The sequence below is a fragment of the Equus asinus genome, chromosome 5, assembly GCF_041296235.1.
Source record: "Equus asinus isolate D_3611 breed Donkey chromosome 5, EquAss-T2T_v2, whole genome shotgun sequence".
Classification (NCBI taxonomy): Eukaryota; Metazoa; Chordata; class Mammalia; order Perissodactyla; family Equidae; genus Equus; species Equus asinus.
The window spans coordinates 73249553-73273903 of record NC_091794.1 but is presented as its reverse complement, the minus strand read 5'-3'; the positions used below and the strand labels follow the sequence as shown (position 1 = coordinate 73273903).

Below are 24351 nucleotides of genomic sequence, written 5' to 3'. Positions count from 1 at the left end.
CCCCAGCCATGGGCCAGAACATGGTCCCTCTGCAACCTTGCAGTCTTGGCCTAGTGATAAATCTTTCCACGGGCTTCTCAACATGAAAACCAGTGTCCAAAGGTTTCCTGCCCACATACCTGTACCCTGACTCCCTCTGCAAACCCCTCTGCACAGCCTGCCTGTGGCCAGAGGGCTCACACCACACTGCTGCACCTTCTGCAAGTCCCTCACCCTCCACATGCAGCCTGTGCCCAGAGGATCTCCAACTCCATGCAAGCCCACCACACAGCCACACTACTGATTGCTGATTTGCTCCCCCATCTGCATACCAGAGGGTGCCAATTACTTGCCAATGACTTCAAACCAGTTCTGGCCTGGCCAAACAGTGAACTTCTCTTCTATTCAGTGGGCTGAATGACTTCTCCAACAAGGTCTGAATCCCTTCTAAGTTTGTCCTTCCTGGCCTACCCTCCCTCAGCCCTAGGATATAATACAGTTTCCTCATATTTTATACTTATTTGTTTATCAGAGTTAATAATTCATTCTATTACACTTTACCTGTTTAACCTACTGTGTGTTTATCTATGTCCTGATTGAATCCAGACTGTTACACCATCCAAAACAATACTTAACAACAAGGGGAAAATAATGCTAAATGAAAACCATGCCCTCATCATGACTTGCAGAAAGAGAATATTGAAACTTCAAAATAACTGTGAATAAAAAGAGAAAAATTACCAAATCCCAGCACATGATCTCTCATGTTCCTAGTCCCACTGCTACCCGACAAAGACAGACCCAGAAAAACTGAGGGGAAGACAGAAGAGGGAAGCTAGAGAAGATTAAAACTGCTCTAAAACTACCGCCTCAAAGCCTAAGCCCTATATGTCTGAGAACACTAAAAAGTGTATAAACAGATCAGAGCAAAGATTACAGGAAAGGGACTTCAAAAAAAGTACAATTGAAAGGGGCAGGGATGACTGAAAGGGGCAGTCTAAGAAACATATAGCTTCTACAAAGAGCAAAAAAGCAAAACAAAAGTGAGAAGCTCCCTTTGGCAATCAAATGGTAAAGGGGAAAAGAGGCAAAACAGGAAAATTTATGATCTTATAAGACAAAAGAAAACCATAAAGTCAAAGCACTCATTACTCCTCAACACTCCTCTATCCCCACCACAGGCACCAAAACAAAACAACCAAAAAACTGGCTAATATACCTGAACTTTTTTGCTAGACTGACAGAAGAGGGCGCCATTAAATAAAAATCTTGTAAATCACACTATTTTCATAAAAATGAATAATATAGGCACACATTCAACAAATTTGTAGAGAGCTAGTACAAAAATGAGGAAATGAAATTTTATAAATACTTACAAGGAAAACTCCCTCCCAAAAAACAATCATGAAGCAGGAAAAAACTGTAAATCAATACTCCAAAGAGTATACTTAAATATACTTAAATAAGCATCTGAGGATATGAAAAACCACCTTGAATCAGAAAATTCAAAATTTATGAAGAAGAACAATAAAAAAAGGCAGGGAGAAATGAAAGAAAGTTGACGGTACTCAGGAAAACAAAGAAAAAGACAAAATTCTCTCAGAAATGAAGAATAAATCACAAGGTGTCCAAAGGAAAATGGATGGCAACAAAATTTAATGAAGGGCATTGAGGAAAGGCAGAAAAACAACCAAGAGAATGAAAATAACATAATGAAAAAACTAAAAGGGTCAGAAAAGAGACTAATTAATTATATTTATATTGTCAAGTCCCTGGGGGAAAAAAAAGCAATGGAACAGAACTAAAATTTAAAACAATAACCTAAGAAGCCTTTCCAGAAATACAAAAAGACAAGAATCTATATACATTGAATAGCTCACTGAATGCCTGAGGAAAATTAATCTAGAATGAGCAACTCTGATACATATTCTACTAAAACTACTAAATTTGAAATATAAAGATAAAATACTCAAGGCCTCCAGGCAAAGATCAATAACTTACAAAAGCAAAAGAATGAGACTGGCATCAGCATTTCCAAACCAATCTGTAAAGGCAACAATGAAGCAGTCGTTTTTTAAAACGCAGTTAAAGAAAGTATGAATCAAAGATTTTATATGCAGCCAAGTTGTCCTTAAAACATCAGGGTGACAGAAAAAGTTTTCAACATATAAGAACTTGCGAAATTTTGCACGTATCAGCCCTTTTTGAGAAATCTTCTAGTGAAAGAGCTTCATCCAACACTGATAACTAAGAAAACTTTAGTGAAAGAAGATATGATGAGTATTTTATGCAAGAAAGAAGAGGGAAAAAGGAAAACAGAATAAGCACACTGGTTGCTATATAGGCAAAAGTAGGGTTAAAGAATACTTAAAAATTCATAAATCACACAATAAAAGACTAAAAAGAAAACATGAGACTAAGAACATTAAAAAATGTTTAAGTATAAAAGTAACCACAAGAACAAAAATATAAGCTATAAATAAAAGCAATAACTACAAATAAGAGCTATAAGTAAAATAGTAAATAAAACGCTATTTATTTTATAAATTAAACAATACTATTTATTTTACAAACTAAACAATACTATTTATTTTATAAATGAAATAAAACTATAAAAAAGCAAAGAAGATACATCTCATAGAAAGTATAGTAAATCAGCAAAACACGCATAATTAAAAAATATGACAGCATTGAGACCAAACACATCAATCATATTAGAGAATGAATGGACTCAACTACTAAAAGAAAAACATTTTCAATTCAGCTCAGGAGCTCATGAAACAAGACTCAACTACATGCTATATATATACACAAGAGATACACCTACGACAGAGTAATTCAAAATGACTAAAAATAAAATAAAAATATCAGGATAATAAAAACAAAAAAAAAGAGTAGGGGTAGCCATCTGATATTAGACAAAGTAGAATTCAAGACTAAAGCATTAAATGTGACAAAGGCTACTTTTTAATGATAAAAGCCACAATTCACAATGAAGATATTACACTTAGGAATATGTATGCATGAAATAATACAGCAACCACTTCATGAAGGACAACCTACAGGAGATTTAAAGATACAGAAATACACTAATAGTAGCAGACTACATACACAACTCTCAATACAAGACAGACCAAGTGGACAAAACTTGATCAAACGAAAATAAGACAGGAGGTAGAAGATCTTATGTATATACACTAAACTCTAGCATTTTGATAATAGAGAACACACCTCTCAAAAGCCCATGACATATGCACAAAAATGAATCATATGTTAGGTCACAAAGAAACATAATTTCCAAAAAGCAGAAATGTTGTAAACAATACTCTCTAAATGCAATACAACGGAACTAGAAGTTACAACAAAAACAAGAAAATAGAAAGCACCCGGGTTCTGGAAATTTTAAAACCATCTACAAAACACTTATTGGGGAAAGAAGAAATACAATCTGAACCTACAGTGGTTTTTCAAAATAATGACAATGGATCATTAGAGAATTGGAAAGAGTATTGCTTCCAACCTTATAATGGAGAGAGAGAGAAAGCCTGAGTTCATGACGTCTCTGGAACCCACTGGAATGATAAAGTCATAGGGCAAATAACTGGCCCAAAACCTAAGACAGGTGCAAGAAGAGAGAGACAAGATGTGAGCACTTTTACTAGGCTAAGAGCTACACTAGGATGACTGACAAATTGGTAGAGTCTAACAGTGCACTGGTGAGAAAGAGTTAAGGGGTCTGCAATTCTTACAGGCTTTTTCTCCACGAACACCAAGTGCTCAGAGAAAAAAAATTGGCAGAATCCTGAGAGTCTCTACCAAGGTGCAGAACAAAGGGAGAAGAGCAGCAGACACTGTGAGAGCAGCACAAAACTCTGCCAGGACCCTTCCATCTCCCTCACAAAACAAAAGCCTTAATCTGAGGGGAGAAGAACAAACATTGTCACCTGAGGGCACTGGTGATATCCACAGCAACCAGAAGAAGAGAAAAGAGCGAAAAAACCCTCTACCCCAGGAAGAAGGGAAGGAAAACATACTGGTCTCAGATTTATAACTGGAGGGAGACAGGAGCTTTGAGAAGGCCACAAACCCAAGACCCAGGGACTCAATGATGGCAGAAGGCTGAAGTATTATCAGAAAAACAGAATGCCCTCGAGTCCCCACCGCCAGGCTAGTTAGCAGAGTAACAGTAACTTGCAGGAGACACATTGTCTCTGAACCACAAAGAGAAAATCAAAAGTTGAAGGTGAAGTGAGCATTAAAAAAAAATCTCTGGGGGCCGGCCCCATGGCCGAGTGGTTCAGTTTGTGCGCTTTGCTTCAGCAGCCCAGGGTTCAGATCCTGGGCACAGATATGGCACTGCTCGTTAGGCCATGTTGAGGCGGCATCCCACATGCTACAACTAGAAGGACCCACAACTAAAAAGATGTACAACTATGTACTGAGGGTATTTGGGGAGGGGAAAAAAAAATCTCTAGCAAACCAGTCAACACCCTAAACACAAAGTATCAAAGAGGAATTTGAAGGCTTTGGTGTATTGAGCAAAGCCATAGGAAAAATAAATCTCAAACACAACCCAACTCAAAAAATTAGATCAATTCAAACACCTAGACTAAAGTCTTAGCATAAAGCAAGCCATTGCTATTTCCAGAGATAAAAGTCATTTATCTTAGTCTCTACTATCCTACATAAAATATCCAGTTTTCAACAAAAATTGCAAAGCATACCAAAAGTCCAGAAAAGGTACATTTGCAAGTGACAAGCAATCATCAGAAACAGATTCAGGTAGGATACAGATGTTAAAACTGACAGGGAATTTTAAATGACTGTGATTAATATGTTAAAGGCCTTATTGAAAAAAATGGACAACACAGAAGACCAGATGGGTAATTTCAGCAGAGGGAGAAACTATGCTAGAAATAAAAAAACATAGTAACAGAGATGAAGAATTTCTTCAACACGCTTATTAACAGAATTGGCATAGTCAAGGAAAGAATCAGTGAACTTGAAGATAGGAATATAGAAATTACTCAAACTGAAAACACATAGAAAAAAAAAAAGATGGGGAAAAAGCAGAACAGAGAGCATCCAAAAGCTAAATGACAAAATCAAACTATTTAATATATGCATAGCCAGAAACAAAGAAGGACAAAAGAGCAAGAAAAGAGCAGAAAAAAAATAACAACCAAGAATTTTCAAAACCAACTAAAGAGAGCTGGTGGTTGCACAACACTGAATACACTGAATACCACTGAACTGTAGAGTAGATCTTAAGCATTACCTCAAAAAAAAAAATTTTAATAGAAAATAAATAAAAGAAAATGAGGACCTAGGGAGATATAAGTAGGAAGTATAAATTTTTGTATGTGAACAGTTTAATTACCATTTTACTTAAAGACAGAAGTATGACTAAAATTTTTAACAAATTGTATTACCAGTAAATAGCAAACTTTTAAAAAACTGTCATTATAAATATAAAGAATTATAAAAACAGATATTTTAACTGTCATATTATTTTCTCTTTTCTAAGCACACACTGATTTATGTCAGCTGATCCTTGAAACCAGCAGGAGGAACTGCAAGTCATCACATTTACAGGTGTGCTAAACCACTGACTTTGCTACAATGATATTTTGTTTAAACCACTTCCAGAAATAGAAATAAATTAGTTAAATATCACAGCAAGGCAACTTGTTGAAAATAACCTCATTTTTAAACTCAAGCTAACTTGTAGGTTAGCAAGCTTTATAAAATATCAAGATCAAAGTGCATCTGATTGAACTGAACAAATTCAAAAACAAAACCATTTAAATTTTTATTTTCTTTTAAATGTTCAAATCATAGGTAGCACATACTACTTCTTTCAGAATTAGCATAAAGCCTTTAGTTTAGTTTCACAGCTGTGAGATGAGGCCTTACTATTTCATTTAAACAGTCTGTGCTCTGAAACATAGGTTAGATAAGTTGTACTAGAAATCAGAAAGCAATAAATATTAGCCACATTTCCAACTTCATTTAACAGTGGGCACATCCCTTCCTGCTACGTGATGAACACACCACATTTTTACTAGGTCTTAAAGCCTCTCAACTTTTATCTACCATAGGTTTGATAAAAGAGGAGATGTTTGGTTCATGCAATAAAGTAATTCTAGAACTAGATTACATTTAAAGGAAAAGTAATAAAACATGAGCAAAATCCAGTAAAAAAATAAGCAGAAAGTCAAGTTGCAGTCAGGGGAAAAAAATGCAGACCTCAGACAGCTTTGATTTGATAATGTGAACCACCATGAGTTTAGTAAACTGGAATTTCATGTTTATAAAAACTTAACTTTTCCTTTGAAAGGTAAAAAACAATTCTTTCATATCCACTTAGTTACACTTTAAGAAGCAGAAGTTTTTATCACACTAAGTTTTCTCCTGAAGCAGAATGACAAAAAGTTTCAAATAAACTGGGTTATATGATGCGCTTTCATTATGTTAGAATGGCACAACCAGAAATAAACAGAAGGGGGGGAAAGATTTTTATGAGATGCTTAGGAAAAAACTGCAAACGAAAGAATTTATTTGTGAAAAATATTTCTCAAAAAGCTACAACAGGTAGAGACCATCTAAATTTTACTAGTGAGAAAATGAAATCGGCCCAATCCTACTCCTTGGGTATCTGAGTTATCCTCCCTCTCTCCTCCAATCCTATGTTTGCCAGGTAAGGAAGAGTAATAGCAGTAAGAGTCAGAAGTCTTAACAGCAAAGACTTTTCAAATATCCAAATGAGAGATGGAAAATAGACTTAAAAATGTGTGCTAGAGACAAAAATCAGTCAAATAAGCATTTATTAAGCAACTATCATGTGCCAAGACAAAATTAATATGAAACACAATTCTTTTCCTCTAGAATCTATTTGAAAACAAAGCATAAACATATTTGGAGTAAAATACCACTAAGTAAGTATAGCAAAAAGTCTTTTACTTGACAATGTGAAATTAGTTGTGAGTGGTAGAAGACTACAGGAGTTCAGAAAAGAATAACACTGGGTACAGAAAATCTAATAACCTTAAACCATGACTTTAAAGCTATGAAAATTTTTATGGGCTGACAGACCTGGGTTCAAAATCACAATTTTACCCTTTATCAGACGTGTGAGCATGGACAGTTTACTTAACTTCACTGGGCCTCAGTTTCCCATCTATAAAATACAGATAATACCTATCTATCCACCTTTTGAGACTGCCGTGAAGAGTAAATGAAACAATCCAGGGTAAATCACTTGACACGATACCTAGCACAAAGTAGACCCTCAATAAAAGAAGAGACAATAGGAGTAGAATGGTAGTCAAATTACAAACTGAGAAATTGAAAAATTCTGTAAATAATGGACTTACAGTCCCTTAAAAACAAGGGAAACAAAGAAGGCCATAGCAAAGGAGAAATTGACATGATGAGATATTCCTTCGTAGCAACTTCTCTTCTCTCATAGCAAAGATCTGTACAAATATAAGACAGTGTCTAATGGCCATTGATGAAGCCAAGCTCAATGCTTGGCTGCTTTCTGACAACGACAGAGACTCATTATGTCACTAGTTAGACTAGTTCATTCATAGAACTGCAGGTGTTCATAACACTGCATAAAGTAGAAAAGCAGCGCACATTCGAGGAACTCTATAGTCACATCCTGAGTAGGGTAGTAGGAAATATTATTCTAAGGAATTTTAGGATAATCATCAAGGCACATTTCTTCAAAAGTGAAAATTGGTGGAATGGAATTGTCTCAAAACACCTCAATGAATCTTAAAATGAGACAGGTTATGTGCATGATAATTTTCCTTGGGTTTGACTCTTCAGTGTTTATGACTTTATTATAAGCTTCTATTAATACAAAATTATCTTTGAAGACCAGAAACTCAGTGACGATCCAAAAATAGATAGGCTGATTCATTTGATTTTTGCCTTAAGTTGAAACACATAGTTAAAGATAAATACAAGTACTCTGAATAGAGTCTTTCTTCAACAAAACAGCTATGTCAGCACAGGCAGCACACTAGAGCAGAAATTGAGTGCAAAGTTCAAAAGTCATTTCCTAAGAGCATAGAGTACTTAAAATGTAGTATGGCTAGGTTAATGTTTACTTTTACTTTATTTCACTTAGCATTGGGTTATCAAGTATATGCCAAATATCTTTCCCTGGATCACCAAGAGCTCACTAGAAATTTTAATTTATTGAAGGAGTTTCATAAATACAGACCTTCTGTGAAACAACTGGCATAGCATCTTGTCCTGTCATTACCTACATGATAAAGCTGTTAAAAGGATTAAACAAATGGTATGTGGACAAGTGTTTCAAACTTATAAAGTTCTATTAAAATGTTTGCTTATACTACTCTTAATAATTGACTGCTTCTTGTGGAATCTTGACAGAAATTAGGACACAGATTCTTCACAAATATCTCATGTATCAAAGGATCTTGAGCATGATCTAGTCCAAATCCCTTATTTTATATGCAGATGTTCAGAAGTTCAGAGAAATAACTTGGCCTAGGCCATACTCAATAAAATAACAACAAGCGTTTGACAAGCCACGGCTCCTGATTCAAGACTAATGCAATGGGCTTACCACTATAGTTAGCTGTCTCACATTTTGATTACTCAAAATTAAAACAAACAATACAGATTTCTATTCTCCACTGGCCCATATTCTTCTATACTGAAAACAGAAAACGAGCAGTGGGTCAATTCTGGAGCCCAGATCACAATTTATAGTGATCATGCAGTACACTTCCATGTAAGAAGGTAATCCTTTGGTAAAAGATTCTTATTCATTGCCAATAATTCTTCCTTACGTATTCACCTTTCCAGACATAGACAGAAAATATTCATCTGTGTGGAAGCAATCAACTGTAATGACATTAATCTTCTCTTAACTGTAAGTGCAAGACAATGTGAAAAATGAAAGTCTGAGGTAGATGGAGGTAGGGAGAGTACAATACGCTTCATGTTAAGTAAAACAGTAGCCCAAGATGCTTCCCAATAGTCTTAAAGTTCATGTTATTTTGTTTTCAGAATTTTAGCGTATATAACCCAATCTGTAGTTGTCCCAAAATAAGAAGAGTCAACTGTGGGGTACTTAAAACATAGGGTTTGGAAGCACTGTTTTGTGGATAGCTATATAATGAAAATAGTGTGCAGATCAAGGAAAGTGGCTAATGAGTAAAATTCCTGGGACTGGGCTATATTTCCATATCGAATAGTTTTTGTGTGTCTGAATCTATAAAGTAGATAGTCTATTTGCAACCATTTTTTCACAACACTATTCCCATTTCTGAGTATAACATACATGTATAAAAGACCACATGTCTTATCAATTTTTCAGTACACTTCTCAAAGTCATACACCACATATTATTACGTGTTTTTTAAGCTCCCACTGCATCTAGCATAAATTTGGATATACTGTAAGCACTCAGTACTGACAGAATGAGTTTTCTTGTTATTGGATTTTCTTAAATTCATCACAATTCCAGATTGTGATGCCTAACTCACATTCCTCTACACTTCTCTAGCAAAATGTGCACAAAAACCCTGAAGGAGAGGTCTAACTGCTATATACAGGAAAGTTAAAATACAGACATGTCCTAGGTTAAAGATTCAAATTATGCAAACTGTTCCACAAGGCCCATAAAACACAGAGCAGGGATAAGCATAATTTAGAAACACAAAATATAATGCACAAGTAAAATACAGAAAACAACATATAAAAAGTTCCATGATCCTAATGAGAAGTTTGGGTTGTTCAAAATACTTAAGCTTCATTTTTAAAAAAACACAACATAGGGGTCAACCCAGTGGCATAGTGGTTAAGTTTACACGCTCCACTTTGGTGGTCTGGGGTTCACAGGTTCAGATCCCAGGCGTGAATCTACACACTGCTCATCAAGCCATGCTGTGGCGGCATCCTATATACAAAGAAGAGGAAGACTGGCAAAGATGTTAGCTCAGGGACCATCTTCCTCAAGCAGAAAGAGGAAGATTGGCAACAGATATTAGCTCAGGGCCAATCTTACTCACCGAAAAAAAAAGAGAGAGAGAGAGAAAGAAAAAAATGACAAGTGACTGATATATAAAAATAGGAGAACTGAGAAAATTTATAGAGCAAGATAGCTACAAAACAAAGAAAATCTTCACTTGATAAAAGTGGATTAATTGCAAAGGAAAGCCAACTAGGACATATATATCAAAAGAAAGCCAAAGTTTAAGCTTGCAAAAGATAGCCTGATGCTTTTGCTTGGGTCAGTACAGCGTGAGATTGCATTTCTGCAGAAACATAACATCAGTGTTTCTAACCCAACTGCCATTATAATATTTTCCAAAATCAAATAACAGAAATACTTAGAGAACACCTGTACCATTCAATTATTTAACACTATCTGGGAAAATTTTCCTTTTGCAATACTCTACATGGATTGGATTGAAAAAACACCGAACCAACAAAGGTTTTAACCTTCAAAACTAATGAACATGGACCAATAGGAAGCAGATAAGGAAAGAACTTATATCCATCCCCCTCAAATGGTAATTCTCACACCAGAGACTTAGAGTCAGTTCTTTCAGCCCACAATCTCCCTTTACTCCACCTCATATCCCTCTCGTCAGTACTGCGCAAGAGTGGCTTGGTGGGATTTTTTAACCTCAACCAATAATTTACATCAGCCTCTCCAAAAGATACCCTAAACATACACAAACTAAATAAAGCAATGCACTTGCTATTGCAAAAGAAGCTGCCAGTCTAGAAATCTGGGGACATCATTTCAAATAAGTTGCTGCCCCTTCCCCCACCCACACACACATAGAAATCATGGACATGTCGTCTACACCATGCTTTCTTAAGAGTATAGCACAGCGGTAAAAATCTGGATTTGGAGTCAGGCCATATGAACCTATTTGTAAATTTTGACAAGTGCCAGAATATTAAAAAAATAACGAAGCACTGGCTTAATGAAATAGGCAATCTCAAAGTGTATACAGTTGGTAGAAATTAAATTTAGTGTAACCTTCCCGGAAGGCAATTTAACCATAAGTATCCAAAAACCTAAAAATATGTATACAATTTGACCCAGAAATTCAATTATGAATTGAATTTATTCAATATCATCTAGGAAAATAGTAGGTTAAGTATGCAAGGATGCACATACAAGAATGTTCTCTACAGTAATGTGCATAATAGGAAATATTGCAAAAATCCTAAATGTCTAAAAATCTAGGACTGACTGGTAAAATTATTAGGCTACAACCACACCATGAAATAGCATGTAAACATTAAAACACATTAAAAAGAATGATGAACAGTCACATTTACATGGCTAGAAAGACATTCATGATAGGTTAAGTGAAAAATGCAGATTACAAAATGGTAGAAATAGAATGATCTTATTTGTATAAAAAGAAATTAATCACATAATGAAGAGAAAACACCCTGGAATAACATACTCAAAAATGTTAAACAGGGGCTGGCCCCATAGCCTAGTGGTTAAGTTCGGCATGCTCCACTTTGGAGGCCCCGGTGTGGTTCCCGGGCACAGACCCACACCACTCATCAGGAGCCATGTTGTGGCAGCAACCCACATATAAAATAGAGGAGGAATAGCACAAATGTTAGCTCAGGGCAAATCTTCCTCAAGCAAAAAGAAGAAGATTGGCCATGGCCATAGATGTTAGCTCAGGGTGAACATTCTTCAGGAAAAAAAAAAAAAAGTTAAACAATTACTATCTCTAAGTGATGAGATTAAAGGTTGTTATTAATTTCTTCTTTGTAAATTTCTATAGCTTCTCATTTCATTACAATGAGCATTATTACTTTTACAAATTGAAAATAAAGGCTTTTTATAGTTTGAGTAAAAAAATTAATAGTAGTAGGTGCTGCCTCTGTGGCTGAGTGATTAAAGTTCCACGCACTCCGCTTCAGCGGCCTAGGTTCATGGGTTCATGTCCCAGGCACAGACCTCCTCCACTCAACAGCCATGCAGCGGAGGTATTCCACATACAAAATAGAGGAATACCAGCAAAGATGTCAGTTCAGGGCAAATCTTCCTCACAAGAAAAGAAAAATTTAATAGTAGTAAATCTACACAAAGCATATAGATAACTGATAGTTGATTATGTAAGTCCACGTATGAACCTGAATATACCTACATATCTAATCTCAGCTCTAGAAATACACATCTCTAGTTTTGACTTTTGAAAATTAGCACTTCTTCAAAATTGTAATTTAGGCTTTTTAAGGATTTCAAATGTATTCAGGGACATCTGTGTCATCCCAATACAACCAATATTGCTCCTATACTGCTGTACAATTCCTTTTTAGCCTGCTTTGCAACTGTAAATAAATTACAATCTTGTGAATGTGTAGTCTGTGCTGGGCCTTGCCTTTTGAGTTACTCCCCCCTGCCCCCTACAAAAATAACTAAACCACTTCTACATTAAAATGTCTAAAGCTCATAAGGAAAACCACAGCAGAATGCCACTTCTTTAACAGTTTTAAAAAGCAGTAATCATCAGTGATGGCCCCAAGAAATGAGGGGAAAACATCAGAGTTGTTTAGACATTCAAACAAGCCTGACTTTTCTCTCCTTCCAAGCATCTCCATCTCAATACTACAGGGGAAGACAAACCATAATACACAATAAGATAAGAGAATAACTTTTAAAATTATTTAAATTATCTAAGAATTCATAATAATTTAGTAATTTAACACTGAACTAAATATGAACTTCACATTAAAGACATAACATTTACATTTTATTCATTCAGATTAGAGTTATAGATGCACAATGGTATGCTGAACCGTCTATAAGGAATGCTAAAGACATTCAAGAATTTGTAAAATTTGATTACTGGTCAAATAAAGAAAAAAGTACTTGAAGTAAGTCAGACAGAGAAAGACAACTATTGTATGACCTCACTTATATGTGAAATATAAAAAGAAAACAAAACTCAGAAACAGAGTAGTTTAGATTAGTGGTTGCCAGGGGACAGGGGGAGAATGAGCAAAGGTGGTCAAAGGCTGCAAACTTCCAGTTATAAGATGAATACGTTCTGGGGAATATAATGTACAGCATGGTAACTACAGTTAACAATACTGTACCATATCCTGGAAAGTTGCTAAGAGAGTAAATCTTAAAAGCTCTCACCACAAAAGAAAGTAACTATGTGAGGTGATGGATGTGTTAACTAACATTGTAGCAATCATTTCACAGTATATACATATATCAAATCATCACACTGAACACCTTAAACTTACACAAGGTTATATGTCAATGATATCTTAATAAAGCTGAAAAAAGAAACAAACACTTACCACTAAGTCCCAATTATTTTGTTCAAGCAATGTAATAGCTTCATCAATGTTTTCAATGCCAGTACATGCCTGGAAACAAAGTAAATAAGAACTTTAGATATAACTTTGAGAATGCAGAGGTTAATTAGTCTTAAAGAGGTAAACAGCATAATGTGTAACTGAAGCTTGAATAAATAAAGCCAAGACACTAAATGCCTAATATTTCTGAGCATTTTACAAAAATAGCTTGAAAACTGTTAATTACAAAATAATATACATTTCACTCAAATATAAAACAATAAAATAAGGCAACAAAAGAAAGCATGTTTAAACATTGAGCTTTAGAGCCCAGGATGATCTTTAAACCTCTAACTGCCCAGAACAAACTTCTATTAAAAAGTTCTGATGAACAACCATATGTAAAAAAATGAACTTCAATCCATACCTTGCACCTTATACAAAAATTAACTCAAAATAAATAACAGATCTAAAATAAAACCTAAAACTATAGAACTTCTAGATCTGTGCCATCTGATATGGTAGCCACTAGACACACATCACTAGTGAGCCCTTGAAATGTGGCTCAACTAAGATGTGCTGTGCTAAATACACACCAGGGTAGGGCTTAGTGCAAAAATTAAAACATAAAGTATCTCATTAATAATCTTTCTGTTGAATACACGTTGAAATGATCATTTTGAATATACTGGCTTAAAGAAAACATGACATTTACATTAATTTCACCAGTTCCTTTTTAATTTTTTAATATGGATACTAAAAAATTTTTAATTATATATATTACTTTCAGTCTATTTTTAGTGCTGTTCTAGGAGAAAACATAGAAAGAAATTTTTGTGACCTTTAGATACAACAGCAAAAGCACAGCCCAAAAAAATTGGTAAAATGGCTTTCATTAAAATGAAGAACTACTGTTCTTTGAATGACACTGTCAATAGAATGAAAAGGCAAGCCACAGACTGGGAGAAAATATCTGCCAAATAGGTCTAACAGAGGACTAATAACCAAAACATAAGAAGAATTCTCAAAACTTAATTCAAATAAATTATAAACAGCAAAAGATTTTAAAAGAAATTTCATCAAAGAAGATATACAGATGAGAATAAGCACATGAAAAAATCTTCAACATCATCAGTCATTAGGGAAATGCAACAAGGAGAGAGAGACAAACATTGACAATATCAAGAGATGGTAAGGATATAGAAGAACTGGAACCCTAAGACATTACCAGTGAGGATGCAAAAGGATATAGCCACTTTGGAAAACAGATTAGCAGTTTCTTAGAAAGTTAGGAAGTAGTAATCCTACTCCTAGGACTTACCCAAAAGAAATGAAAACGTGTTCACATGAAAATTATACGTGAATGTATATAACAGCTTTATACACAAACACTGAAAACATAAGACACCCCAAATGTCCTTCAACTGTACATTCATACAAGATAAAACTACTCAGCAACAAAAATCAACCAATTATTGATAACACAAAACAATGTAGATAAATCTCAAACACATTATGCTACGTGAAAGCCAGACTCAAAAGGCTACGTACTATATACTATACTATTTATATGACACTCTAGAAAAGGCAAAGCTATAAGAATAGAAAACATATAAATGATTACCAGGGATTTGGGGTGAAATTGGGGTTGACTACAAACATCAAGCAGGAATTTTAGGGGGTAAGAGAACAGTTTGAATCCTGGATACTAGAAAAAGCAACAAAGGCAAACAAATGAGAGAACATTAAAAAATGCAATCTTCATTTTAAGCTAAATGAAAAGACAGGGATAATCCAAAAACTCAAAAACACTAATAAAAGTTGCTTAGAACAGGGGCTGGCCCCGTGGCCGAGTGGTTAAGTCCGTGCGCTCCGCTGCAGGCGGCCCAGTGTTTCGTTGGTTCGAATCCTGGGCGCGGACATGGCACTGCTCATCAAACCACGCTGACGCGGCGTCCCACATGCCACAACTAGAAGGACCCACAACGAAGAATATACAACTACGTACCGGGGGGCTTTGGGGGGAAAAAGGAAAAAATAAAATCTTTAAAAAAAAAAAAAGTTGCTTAGAACAGTTAAGATAGGGCAGAAGTTGCACAGGAGGAAGTAGAGAGAAAAACTACAGGGAGCGCAGAGTGGACCCACAGCAGCAAATATCAAAAAATGCAAGCAAAAACACCCTTCCTCAATGACAGCTGTAGAAGCTAGTTCCAAGAATGCATCCCTCTACAGAAACACCAAAAAAGTGAGCAAAAACTATCAGAATCAAATTTGTCAGAACTCTGGAAAATAGTCAATGGCTTACAACAATCAAGCAAATGTTGAAACAAGGTGACATAAAAACAGTATGAAAGATTTGTAGCATTTTTATTTCCCTTTCCCCACTCTTGGCTCAGTGGCAGTCTTGAATACACTAGCCCACATTCCAACAGTTGGACCCTGGTCCCTGGTTCTACAGGGAACAGAGTAGACTTTGTTCTCAAAGAATTTGCGTTTGTTGTGACCTGTGTGAGAATACCTGAAGGACTGATTCAAGACATTCTCCTTTGTTTCATCAACTTGGAACTCTCTTGGGCAAAAAAGCAGCTATATAGAGGACATTCTTCTAAAACATTTTAAGGCGAAAGAAAAACCCACTGTCACGTGGGACAAAATATTACAGTTGAGGCAAACAATAGACATGTCAAAAACCTGGAGGAAAAGCTGGAAAGAGAGTTTCTTTGGGAAATTAGGGCACTGAAAAACAATTTGAGAATTTAGAAAGCCACACACATGTCCAAGGCAGGACACCTACTTAGAGAAGATCTCAGAAAACTACTGGCTCATCTCTAGACTCAGCACAAGCAGGAAGTGAAGGCTAAGACAGAGTTGTAAAGAGCCTGCTAAGGGTTAGAGCACCCAACACAGAGCCAGGCTGCAAAGATTGGGAAACAATTTCCTTTCTACTCTTCTTTTTTCCTCTTCTTTCTTTGTATTTTCTTTTTCACTCCAGATGTTAAAGGAAATCTCTCTGATAACACCAGTAGACCACAGATAAAAAAAAAAAGAGATTTCAGAGACTGTTATGTACTGAATGTTGTGTCGCCCCTCTCTGTAGAATTCATATGTTGAAGCCCTAAGCACCAGTGTGATGGTACTTGGAGATGTGGCCTTTGGGAGGTAATTAGGCTTGGATGAGGTCATCAAGGTGGGGCTCTCATGATGGTATTAGTGCCCCTTATAAAGGAAGAGATATCAGAGAGCTTGATCTCTCTCTCTGTCTGCCATGTGAGAACAAAGTGAGAAGGTGGCCATCTGTAAGTCAGGAAGAGAGTTCTGAACAGAAGCAAACCATGCTGGGACCCTGATCTCAGACTTTCAGCCTTCGGGAACTGTGAGAAAATAAATTTCTGTTCCATGATATTTTGTTATGGTAGCCCGAGCAGACTGAGACAGAGACCACTTAAGACCAAAAAAAAAAAATTACAAAAATAGGTTAGAAAAGTCACTAAACAAACAAAAATCTATAACCCACAGAAGCAACAAAAACAAACCACTGAGGGGACCAGCCTCGTGGTGTAGTGGTTAAGTTCAACGTGCTCCACTTTGGTGGCCTGGGTTCATGGCTCACATCCCCATCACAGACCTACACCACTCATCAGCCATGCTGAAGAGGCGACCCACATATAAAGTGGAGGAAGACTGGCACAGATGTTAGCTCAGGGCTAATCTTTCTCAAGCAAAACAAAAAGAAGAATATTGGCAACAGACGTTAACTCAGGGCTAATCTTCCTTGTGGGGAGAGGGCAACGTGAGGAAGGGGAAGGATCTAATTTCCAGAGTTATCACATTTTAATGTTTAAAATGTCCACTTTTCAAAAAAGTTGTGAAGCATGCAGAAACAAAAAGAAAGATGTCCCATTCAAAGGAAAAATGATGTCCATGAGGAAGAACACACATTAGATTTACTAGACAAAGACTGTCAATCACTATCTTAAATATGCTCAAAAAGCTCAAAGAAACCATGGACAAAGAGCTAATGGAAACCAGGACAATGTGTCAACAAATAGAATATCAATAAAGAGATAATTATTTTAAAAAGAACCAAAAAGAAATTATGGAACTGAAAACTACAATAACTGAAATAAAAATTATCTATAGAGTTTCAATAGCAACTTTGGGCAGGCAGAAGAAAGATCAGAGAACTTGAGGAGAGGTCACTTGAAATTATCCAGTCTGAAAAGCACAAAGAAAAATGAAGAAAAACGAATAGAGCCTAATGGATATGTGGGAGCCCACCAAGTGTACCAACATACACATAACAGGGAGTCCCAGAAGGCAAAGAAAGGAGCAGAAAGAACAAATTTGAAGAAATAATGGCTAAAATTTCTCAAATTTGAAAAAAGACAAGAAACTACACATTCAAGAAGTTCAACAAGTTCTAAGAAGGATAAATGCAAAGACATCCATACCAAAACACATTATAATCAAGCTATCAAAAGCCAAAAGGAACCATGAAAGTAGCAAGAGAAAAGTAGTTCATGTACAAGGGATCTTCAATAAGATTAACAGCTAATTTCTCATCAGAAACCACAAAGGCCAGAAGTCAGTGGGATGATATATTTGAAGCGCTAAAAGAAAAAAACAGTGAGCCAAAAAAACTGTCCTTCAAAACTAAAGGAGAAATTAAGACATACCTAGATAAACAAAAACAGAAGCAGGTCATCACTATTAGACCTATGCTACAAGAAATGTTAAAGGGAGTTCATCAAGGGAAATTAAAGGACATGAGACAGTAACTGGAAGCCACATGAAGAAATAGAGAACACTGGTAAAAGTAACTACATAGGTAAATACAAAAGCCAGTATTGTACTTTTAGTTTGTAACTCCTCTTTCTTTTCTATATGATTTAACAGACAAATGCATAAAACAATAACTATAAATTGATGTTGATGGGCACATAATGTATAAAGATGTAAGTCATGATAACAACAACATAAAGTTGGAGAGAGAGAGCTGTATAGGAGCAGAGTTTTTGTATACTATTGAAGCTAAGCTGGTATTAATTCAAAATAAATTTTTATAAATTGAATAGGTTCTTAGAAATAACTAAAATATACACAGAAAATAACTAAAATAACTAAATAATACACATAAAATAACTAAAAATATACAGAAAAAGAAATGAGAAAGTAATCAAAACAGTACAATAAAAAAAGTCAGTTGAACACAAAAGAAAGCAGTAATGAAAAATTTGAGGGGAAAAAGAGATGACACAGAGAAAACAGATAGCAAAATAGCAGAACTAAATGCTTTCTTATCAGTAATTACTTTAAGTGTAAATGGATCAAATTCTTCAATTAAAAGGCAGAGATTAGCTGGATGGATAAAAAGATATGATCCAACTATATGCTGTCTACAAGAGACTCAATTCAGATCCAAAGACACAAAAAGGTGAAAAGTGAAAGGATGGAAAAATATGCATGCAATTCATAAACAAAAGAGAGGTTTCAGTGGCTATCTAATATCAGATAAAAGAAACTTTAAGTCAAAAATTTTTATGAGAATAAAAAGGGCATTATATATTGATAAAAGGGACAATCCATCAAGAAGATATAAAAAATAATAAACACATACACACCTAATAACAGAGCCTCCAAAATATATGAAGAAAATACTGACAGAATTGAAGGGAGAATTAGAGAGTTCTACAATAATAGTTGGAGATGTCAAAACCCTACTTTCAATACAGGACAGAACAACTAGAGAGAAGGAAATAGAGGATAGAACACTCCATCCCAAAACAACAGAAATACATATTTTTCTCAAGCAAACACGGAACATTCTCTAGGACAGAACATATGTTAGGTGATAAAACAAGTTTCAATGAATTTTAAAAGAGTGAAATCATACAAAATACCTTTAAGACCAAAAAGGAATTTATAGCTGTAAACATCTTCATTCAAAAATAAGAAAAATCAGGGAAGATCCAAGATGGTGGTGTGAGTCGTCTTCTTTGTCTCTCCCCCTTCGAATCTACAACTAATTGGACATTCATCGCTTAACAAAGGATATCCATATAGCATCTCAGGATGCCTGAGAGACCCACGCTGCTATACATCGGAAGGTGGACGGACTTCCCTCCGGGAGGAGGTGGAGATAGGTGAAAACTATCCTACCCCGACCCCCGAACAGCCTAGTACCTGCAAGCGGCTTTCTTCCAGCGGACGCCCCCAGAACATCGCCACACACCAAGGGCAGGAGGGAGCGCACACCAGAGGAGCAACGGTGGAAACAGTTGACCAGAGCCCTACCTAAGTCCCCCGCAATTACACCTAAGCCCAGAGGGAAGCTCCAGAGTTACACACCTGAGGCGGCGGGGAAAACCCCTACCTGCCATTAGCGGAGAGGCCCGGCCCAGCATCCACAATGCCAGGAGGCTCCCAGAGAAAATCCCAAATGGCGCGGTGGCCAGCCAGCTGCCGCTGTCGACTCCACTGACCAGGCTTTCACCCAGGAGGGGCTCGGGACTACTGGAGATCTCCTGGGAGAGGACTGGGGCTGGGTGGAGCTCCAGCGGCCGGCTTCGCGGCCTGGGGGGGAAACTCCAGAGTTCCATCCAGGCAGCAGGCAAAGTCTCTACCTGCCATTAGCAGAGAGGTCTCGCCCAGCATCCAAAACGCCGTGAGGGTACCGAAGAGGAGAATCCCAGGCAAGGCAGCAGCTGGCCAGCTGCCACTGAACTCAAGGTCTCCGGCTATCCCCCAGACAGGGCAAGGGGCTCCCCGAGATCCTAGGCAAGAGGACTGGGGCTGGGTGGAGTTCCAGCGACCCGGCTCCATGGCCCAGGGGAAAACTCTACAGTCTCACAGCAGCCTCAGCAATAGTCTATGCACAGCACTAGTAGAGAGCACCCACCCGGCAACCACAAGGCTGGAAGACCCTGGGACAAAAGTAGCATAGCTAGGTGGGCTAACCACAGACTGCAGAAGAAGTCCGTAGCTCTGCTGTGACCTATAGCGGACAAGTGAGATTTTGTGGGCGCCGACAGTGACAGCACTGCAAATATAAGTGATCCTGCCCCTGGCCGCTGGGAAAGCCCAAAACACCGCTGCAGACCCTAAGGAGGGAGCACGTCTAGGTGGTCTGCAACAGTAGGCACCAGCAGCCTGAAGCCCCCTTGTGACGGCCCCCACAGCGGAAGAGGGAACCCACAGGATCACTGTGACTGCAAGGATGGGCCCAGGCCCAGTTAGCAACAGCTGATAGGGTTCCTGGTTGGTGCAGTATAAACAGCTGTCCCCCCACCACACCAATAGAAACAAGTGGAAGCAGTAACTAAACTCTGTCTCTATGCGGAGGCACAAATCTACACCATCAAGCAATATGAAAAAATATATTAAATCTCCAGAACAGAAGGAAAATGACAAACACACGGAAAACAATCCCAAAGACAATGAAATATATAACCTAAATGATGATGCCTTCAAAACAGCCATCATTAAAAAACTCACTGAGTTGAGAGAATTCAGACAGACAACTCAACGAGTTTAGGAGCTATGTCACAAAAGAGTTCGATACTATAAAGAAGAACCAAACAGAAATACTGGAAATGAAGAACACAATAGAGGAGATTAAGAAAAATCTAGACGCACTGAACAGTAGGGCCGATAATATGGAGGAAAGAATCAGAAATTTGGAAGATAGGAATATAGAAATGCTGCAGGCAGAGGAGAGAGAACTAAGACTAAAAAGAAATGAAGAAACTCTCCAAGAATTATCTGACGCAATTAGGAGATGCAACCTAAGGATTATAGGTATACCAGAAGGAGAAGAGAGGGAGAAGGGGGCAGAAAGCCTATTCAAAGAAATAATGGCTGAGAACTTCCCAAACCTGGGGAGAGAGATGGAACTTCATGTGACAGAAGCCAATAGATCTCCAAACTTTATCAATGCAAGTAGACTGACCCCAAAGCATATAGTAGTGAAGCTAGAAAAAGTCAATGACAAGGAGAGAATACTAAGGGCAGCCAGGCAGAAGAAAATAACCTACAAAGGAACCTCCATCAAGCTATCAGCAGATTTCTCAGCAGAAACTTTACAGGCTGGAATAGAGTGGAATGATATACTCAAAAATCTGAAGGACAAAAACCTGCAGCGGAGAACTCTCTACCCAGCGAAATATCCTTCAAATACGATGGAGAAATAAAAACTTTCCCAGATAAACAAAAATTAAGGGAGTTCATTGCCACAAAACCTCCTCTTCAAGAAATGCTCAGGAAAACCCTCATTCCTGAAAACAAAAAAGGAAAGGGGCTACAAAACCAACAGCAAAGGAGATAAGTAGAAGGACAACAACAGAGAGTAGCAGCTCTCCATCAGAACAGACTAAAAACCATGGGACGGGAAACAAAGGAAATTGAAGAGAACCGGAAAACAAGACATAAAATGGCAGCGGTAGGCCCCCACATTTCAATACTCACTCTAAATGTAAATAAACTGAACTCTCCAATCAAAAGACACAGAGTGGCAGGATGGATCAAAGAACAAGACCTAACAATATGCTGCCTCCAGGAAACACACCTCAGCCCCAAAGACAAACACAGACTCAGAGTGAAGGGATGGAAGACAATACTCCAAGCTAATAATGAACAAAAGAAAGCAGGTGTCGCTATACTAATATCAGACAAAGTCGACTTCAAAGCAAAACAGATAAAGAAAGACAAAGAGGGACAGTATATAATGATAAAAGGGCCTCTCCACCAAGAAGACATAACACTTATAAATATATACACACCCAACACAGGAGCACCAAAATTTGTAAAGCAACTCTTAACAGAACTAAAAGAAGACATCAACAACAATACAATAATAGTAGGGGACCTCAACACCCCATTACCACCACTGGATAGAATATCCAGACAGAAAATCAACAAGGAAATTATAGAATTAAATGAAAAATTAGACCAGATGGACTTAATAGACATATATAGAACACTTCATCCAAAAACAGCAGGCTACACATTCTTCTCCAGTGCGCATGGAACATTCTCAAGAATAGACCATATTCTGGGAAACAAAGCAAGCATCAATAAGTACAAGACAGTTGAAATAATATCAAGCATCTTTTCTGATCACAGTGCTATGAAACTAGAAATCAACTACAAGAATAAAGCAGAGAAAGGTGCAAAAATGTGAAGACTAAACAACACGCTACTGAACAAACAATGGATTATTGAAGAAATTAAAGAAGAAATCAAATATTATCTGGAGACAAATGAAAATGAGAACACGTCATACCAAATCATTTGGGATGCAGCAAAAGCAGTCCTAAGAGGGAAATTCATTGCAATACAGGCTCACCTCACTAAACAAGAAAAAGCTCACATAAGCAACCTCAAACAACACCTAAGAGAATTAGAAAAAGAAGAACAAACAAAGCCCAGAGTCAGTAGAAGGAGGGAAATAATAAAAATAAGAGCAGAAGTAAACGATATTGAAACAAAAAAGACAGTAGAAAGGATCAATGAAACAAAGAGTTGGTTCTTCGAAAAAATTGACAAAATCGACAAACCCTTAGCCAGACTCACCAAGAAAAGAAGAGAGAAATCTCAAATAAATAAAATTAGGAATGAGAGAGGAGAAATCACAACAGATACCAAAGAAATACAAGGGATCATAAGAGAATACTATGAAAAACTATATGCCAACAAATGGAACAACCTAGAAGAAATGGACAAATTCCTGGACTCTTACAACCTCCCCAAACTGAACCAGGAAGAAATGGAGAATCTGAATAGGCCAATCACAAGTAAAGAAATAGAAACAGTAATCAAAAACCTCCCCAAAAATAAGAGTCCAGGACCAGACGGCTTCTCTGGAGAATTCTACCAAACATTCAAAGAAGATTTAATACCTATCCTTCTCAAACTATTTCAGAAAATTGACGAAGATGGAGTACTCCCTAACACATTCTATGAAGCCAACATCACTCTGATCCCCAAACCTGACAAGGACAACACAAAGAAGGAGAACTACAGGCCGATATCACTGATGATCATAGACGCAAAAATCCTCAACAAAATTCTGGCAAACAGAATACAGCAATACATCAAAAAGATTATACACCATGATCAAGTGGGATTTATACCAGGGACACAGGGATGGTTCAACATCCGCAAGTCAATCAACGTGATACACTACATTAACAAAATGAGAAACAAAAACCACATGATCATCTCAACAGATGCAGAGAAAGCGTTCAACAAGATCCAACACCCATTTATGATAAAAACCCTCAATAAAATGGGTACAGAAGGAAAGTACCTCAACATAATAAAGGCCGTATATGACAAACCCGCAGCCAACATCATACTCAACAGACAAAAACTGAAAGCCATCCCTCTGAGGACAGGAACAAGACAAGGGTGCCCACTTTCACCACTCCTATTCAACATAGTACTGGAGGTGTTGGCTAGAGCAATTCGGCAAGAAAAAGAAATAAAAGGAATCCATATAGGCAATGAAGAAGTGAAACTCTCGCTGTTTGCAGACGACATGATCTTATATATAGAAAACCCCAAAGAATCCACAGGAAAACTATTAGAAACAATCAACAGCTACAGCAAAGTTGCAGGGTATAAAATCAACATACATAAATCAGTAGCATTTCTATACACTAACAATGAACCAACAGAAAAAGAACTCAAGAACTCAATCCCATTCACAATCCCAATGAAAAGAATAAAATACCTTGGGATAAATTTAACCAAGGAAGTGAAAGATTTATACAATGAAAACTACAAGACTTTCTTGAAAGAAATTGACAACATAAAGAGATGGAAAGACATTCCATGCACATGGATTGGAAGAATAAACATAGTTAAAATGTCCATACTACCTAAATCAATCTACAGATTCAAAGCTATCCCAATCAGAATCCCAAGGACATTCTTTACAGAAATTGAACAAAGAATCCTAAAATTCATATGGGGCAGCAAAAGACCGCGAATTGCTAAAGCAATCCTGAGTAAGAAAAACAAAGCCGGAGGAAT

At 37.0% G+C, this 24351-nt stretch overlaps 1 protein-coding gene across 5 annotated transcripts in view; it reads right to left on the bottom strand.

Moving 5' to 3' along the window:
- FAF1 (Fas associated factor 1) overlaps nt 1-24351 on the bottom strand; it is a 472685-nt gene that overhangs the window by 378741 nt on the left and 69593 nt on the right. For all 5 annotated transcript variants that reach the window (XM_044770763.2, XM_044770762.2, XM_044770761.2 and 2 more), the window contains one exon: nt 13321-13389. In XM_044770763.2, the coding sequence (XP_044626698.1) occupies nt 13321-13389 (69 nt within the window). The remainder of the gene's footprint in view (nt 1-13320; nt 13390-24351) is intronic.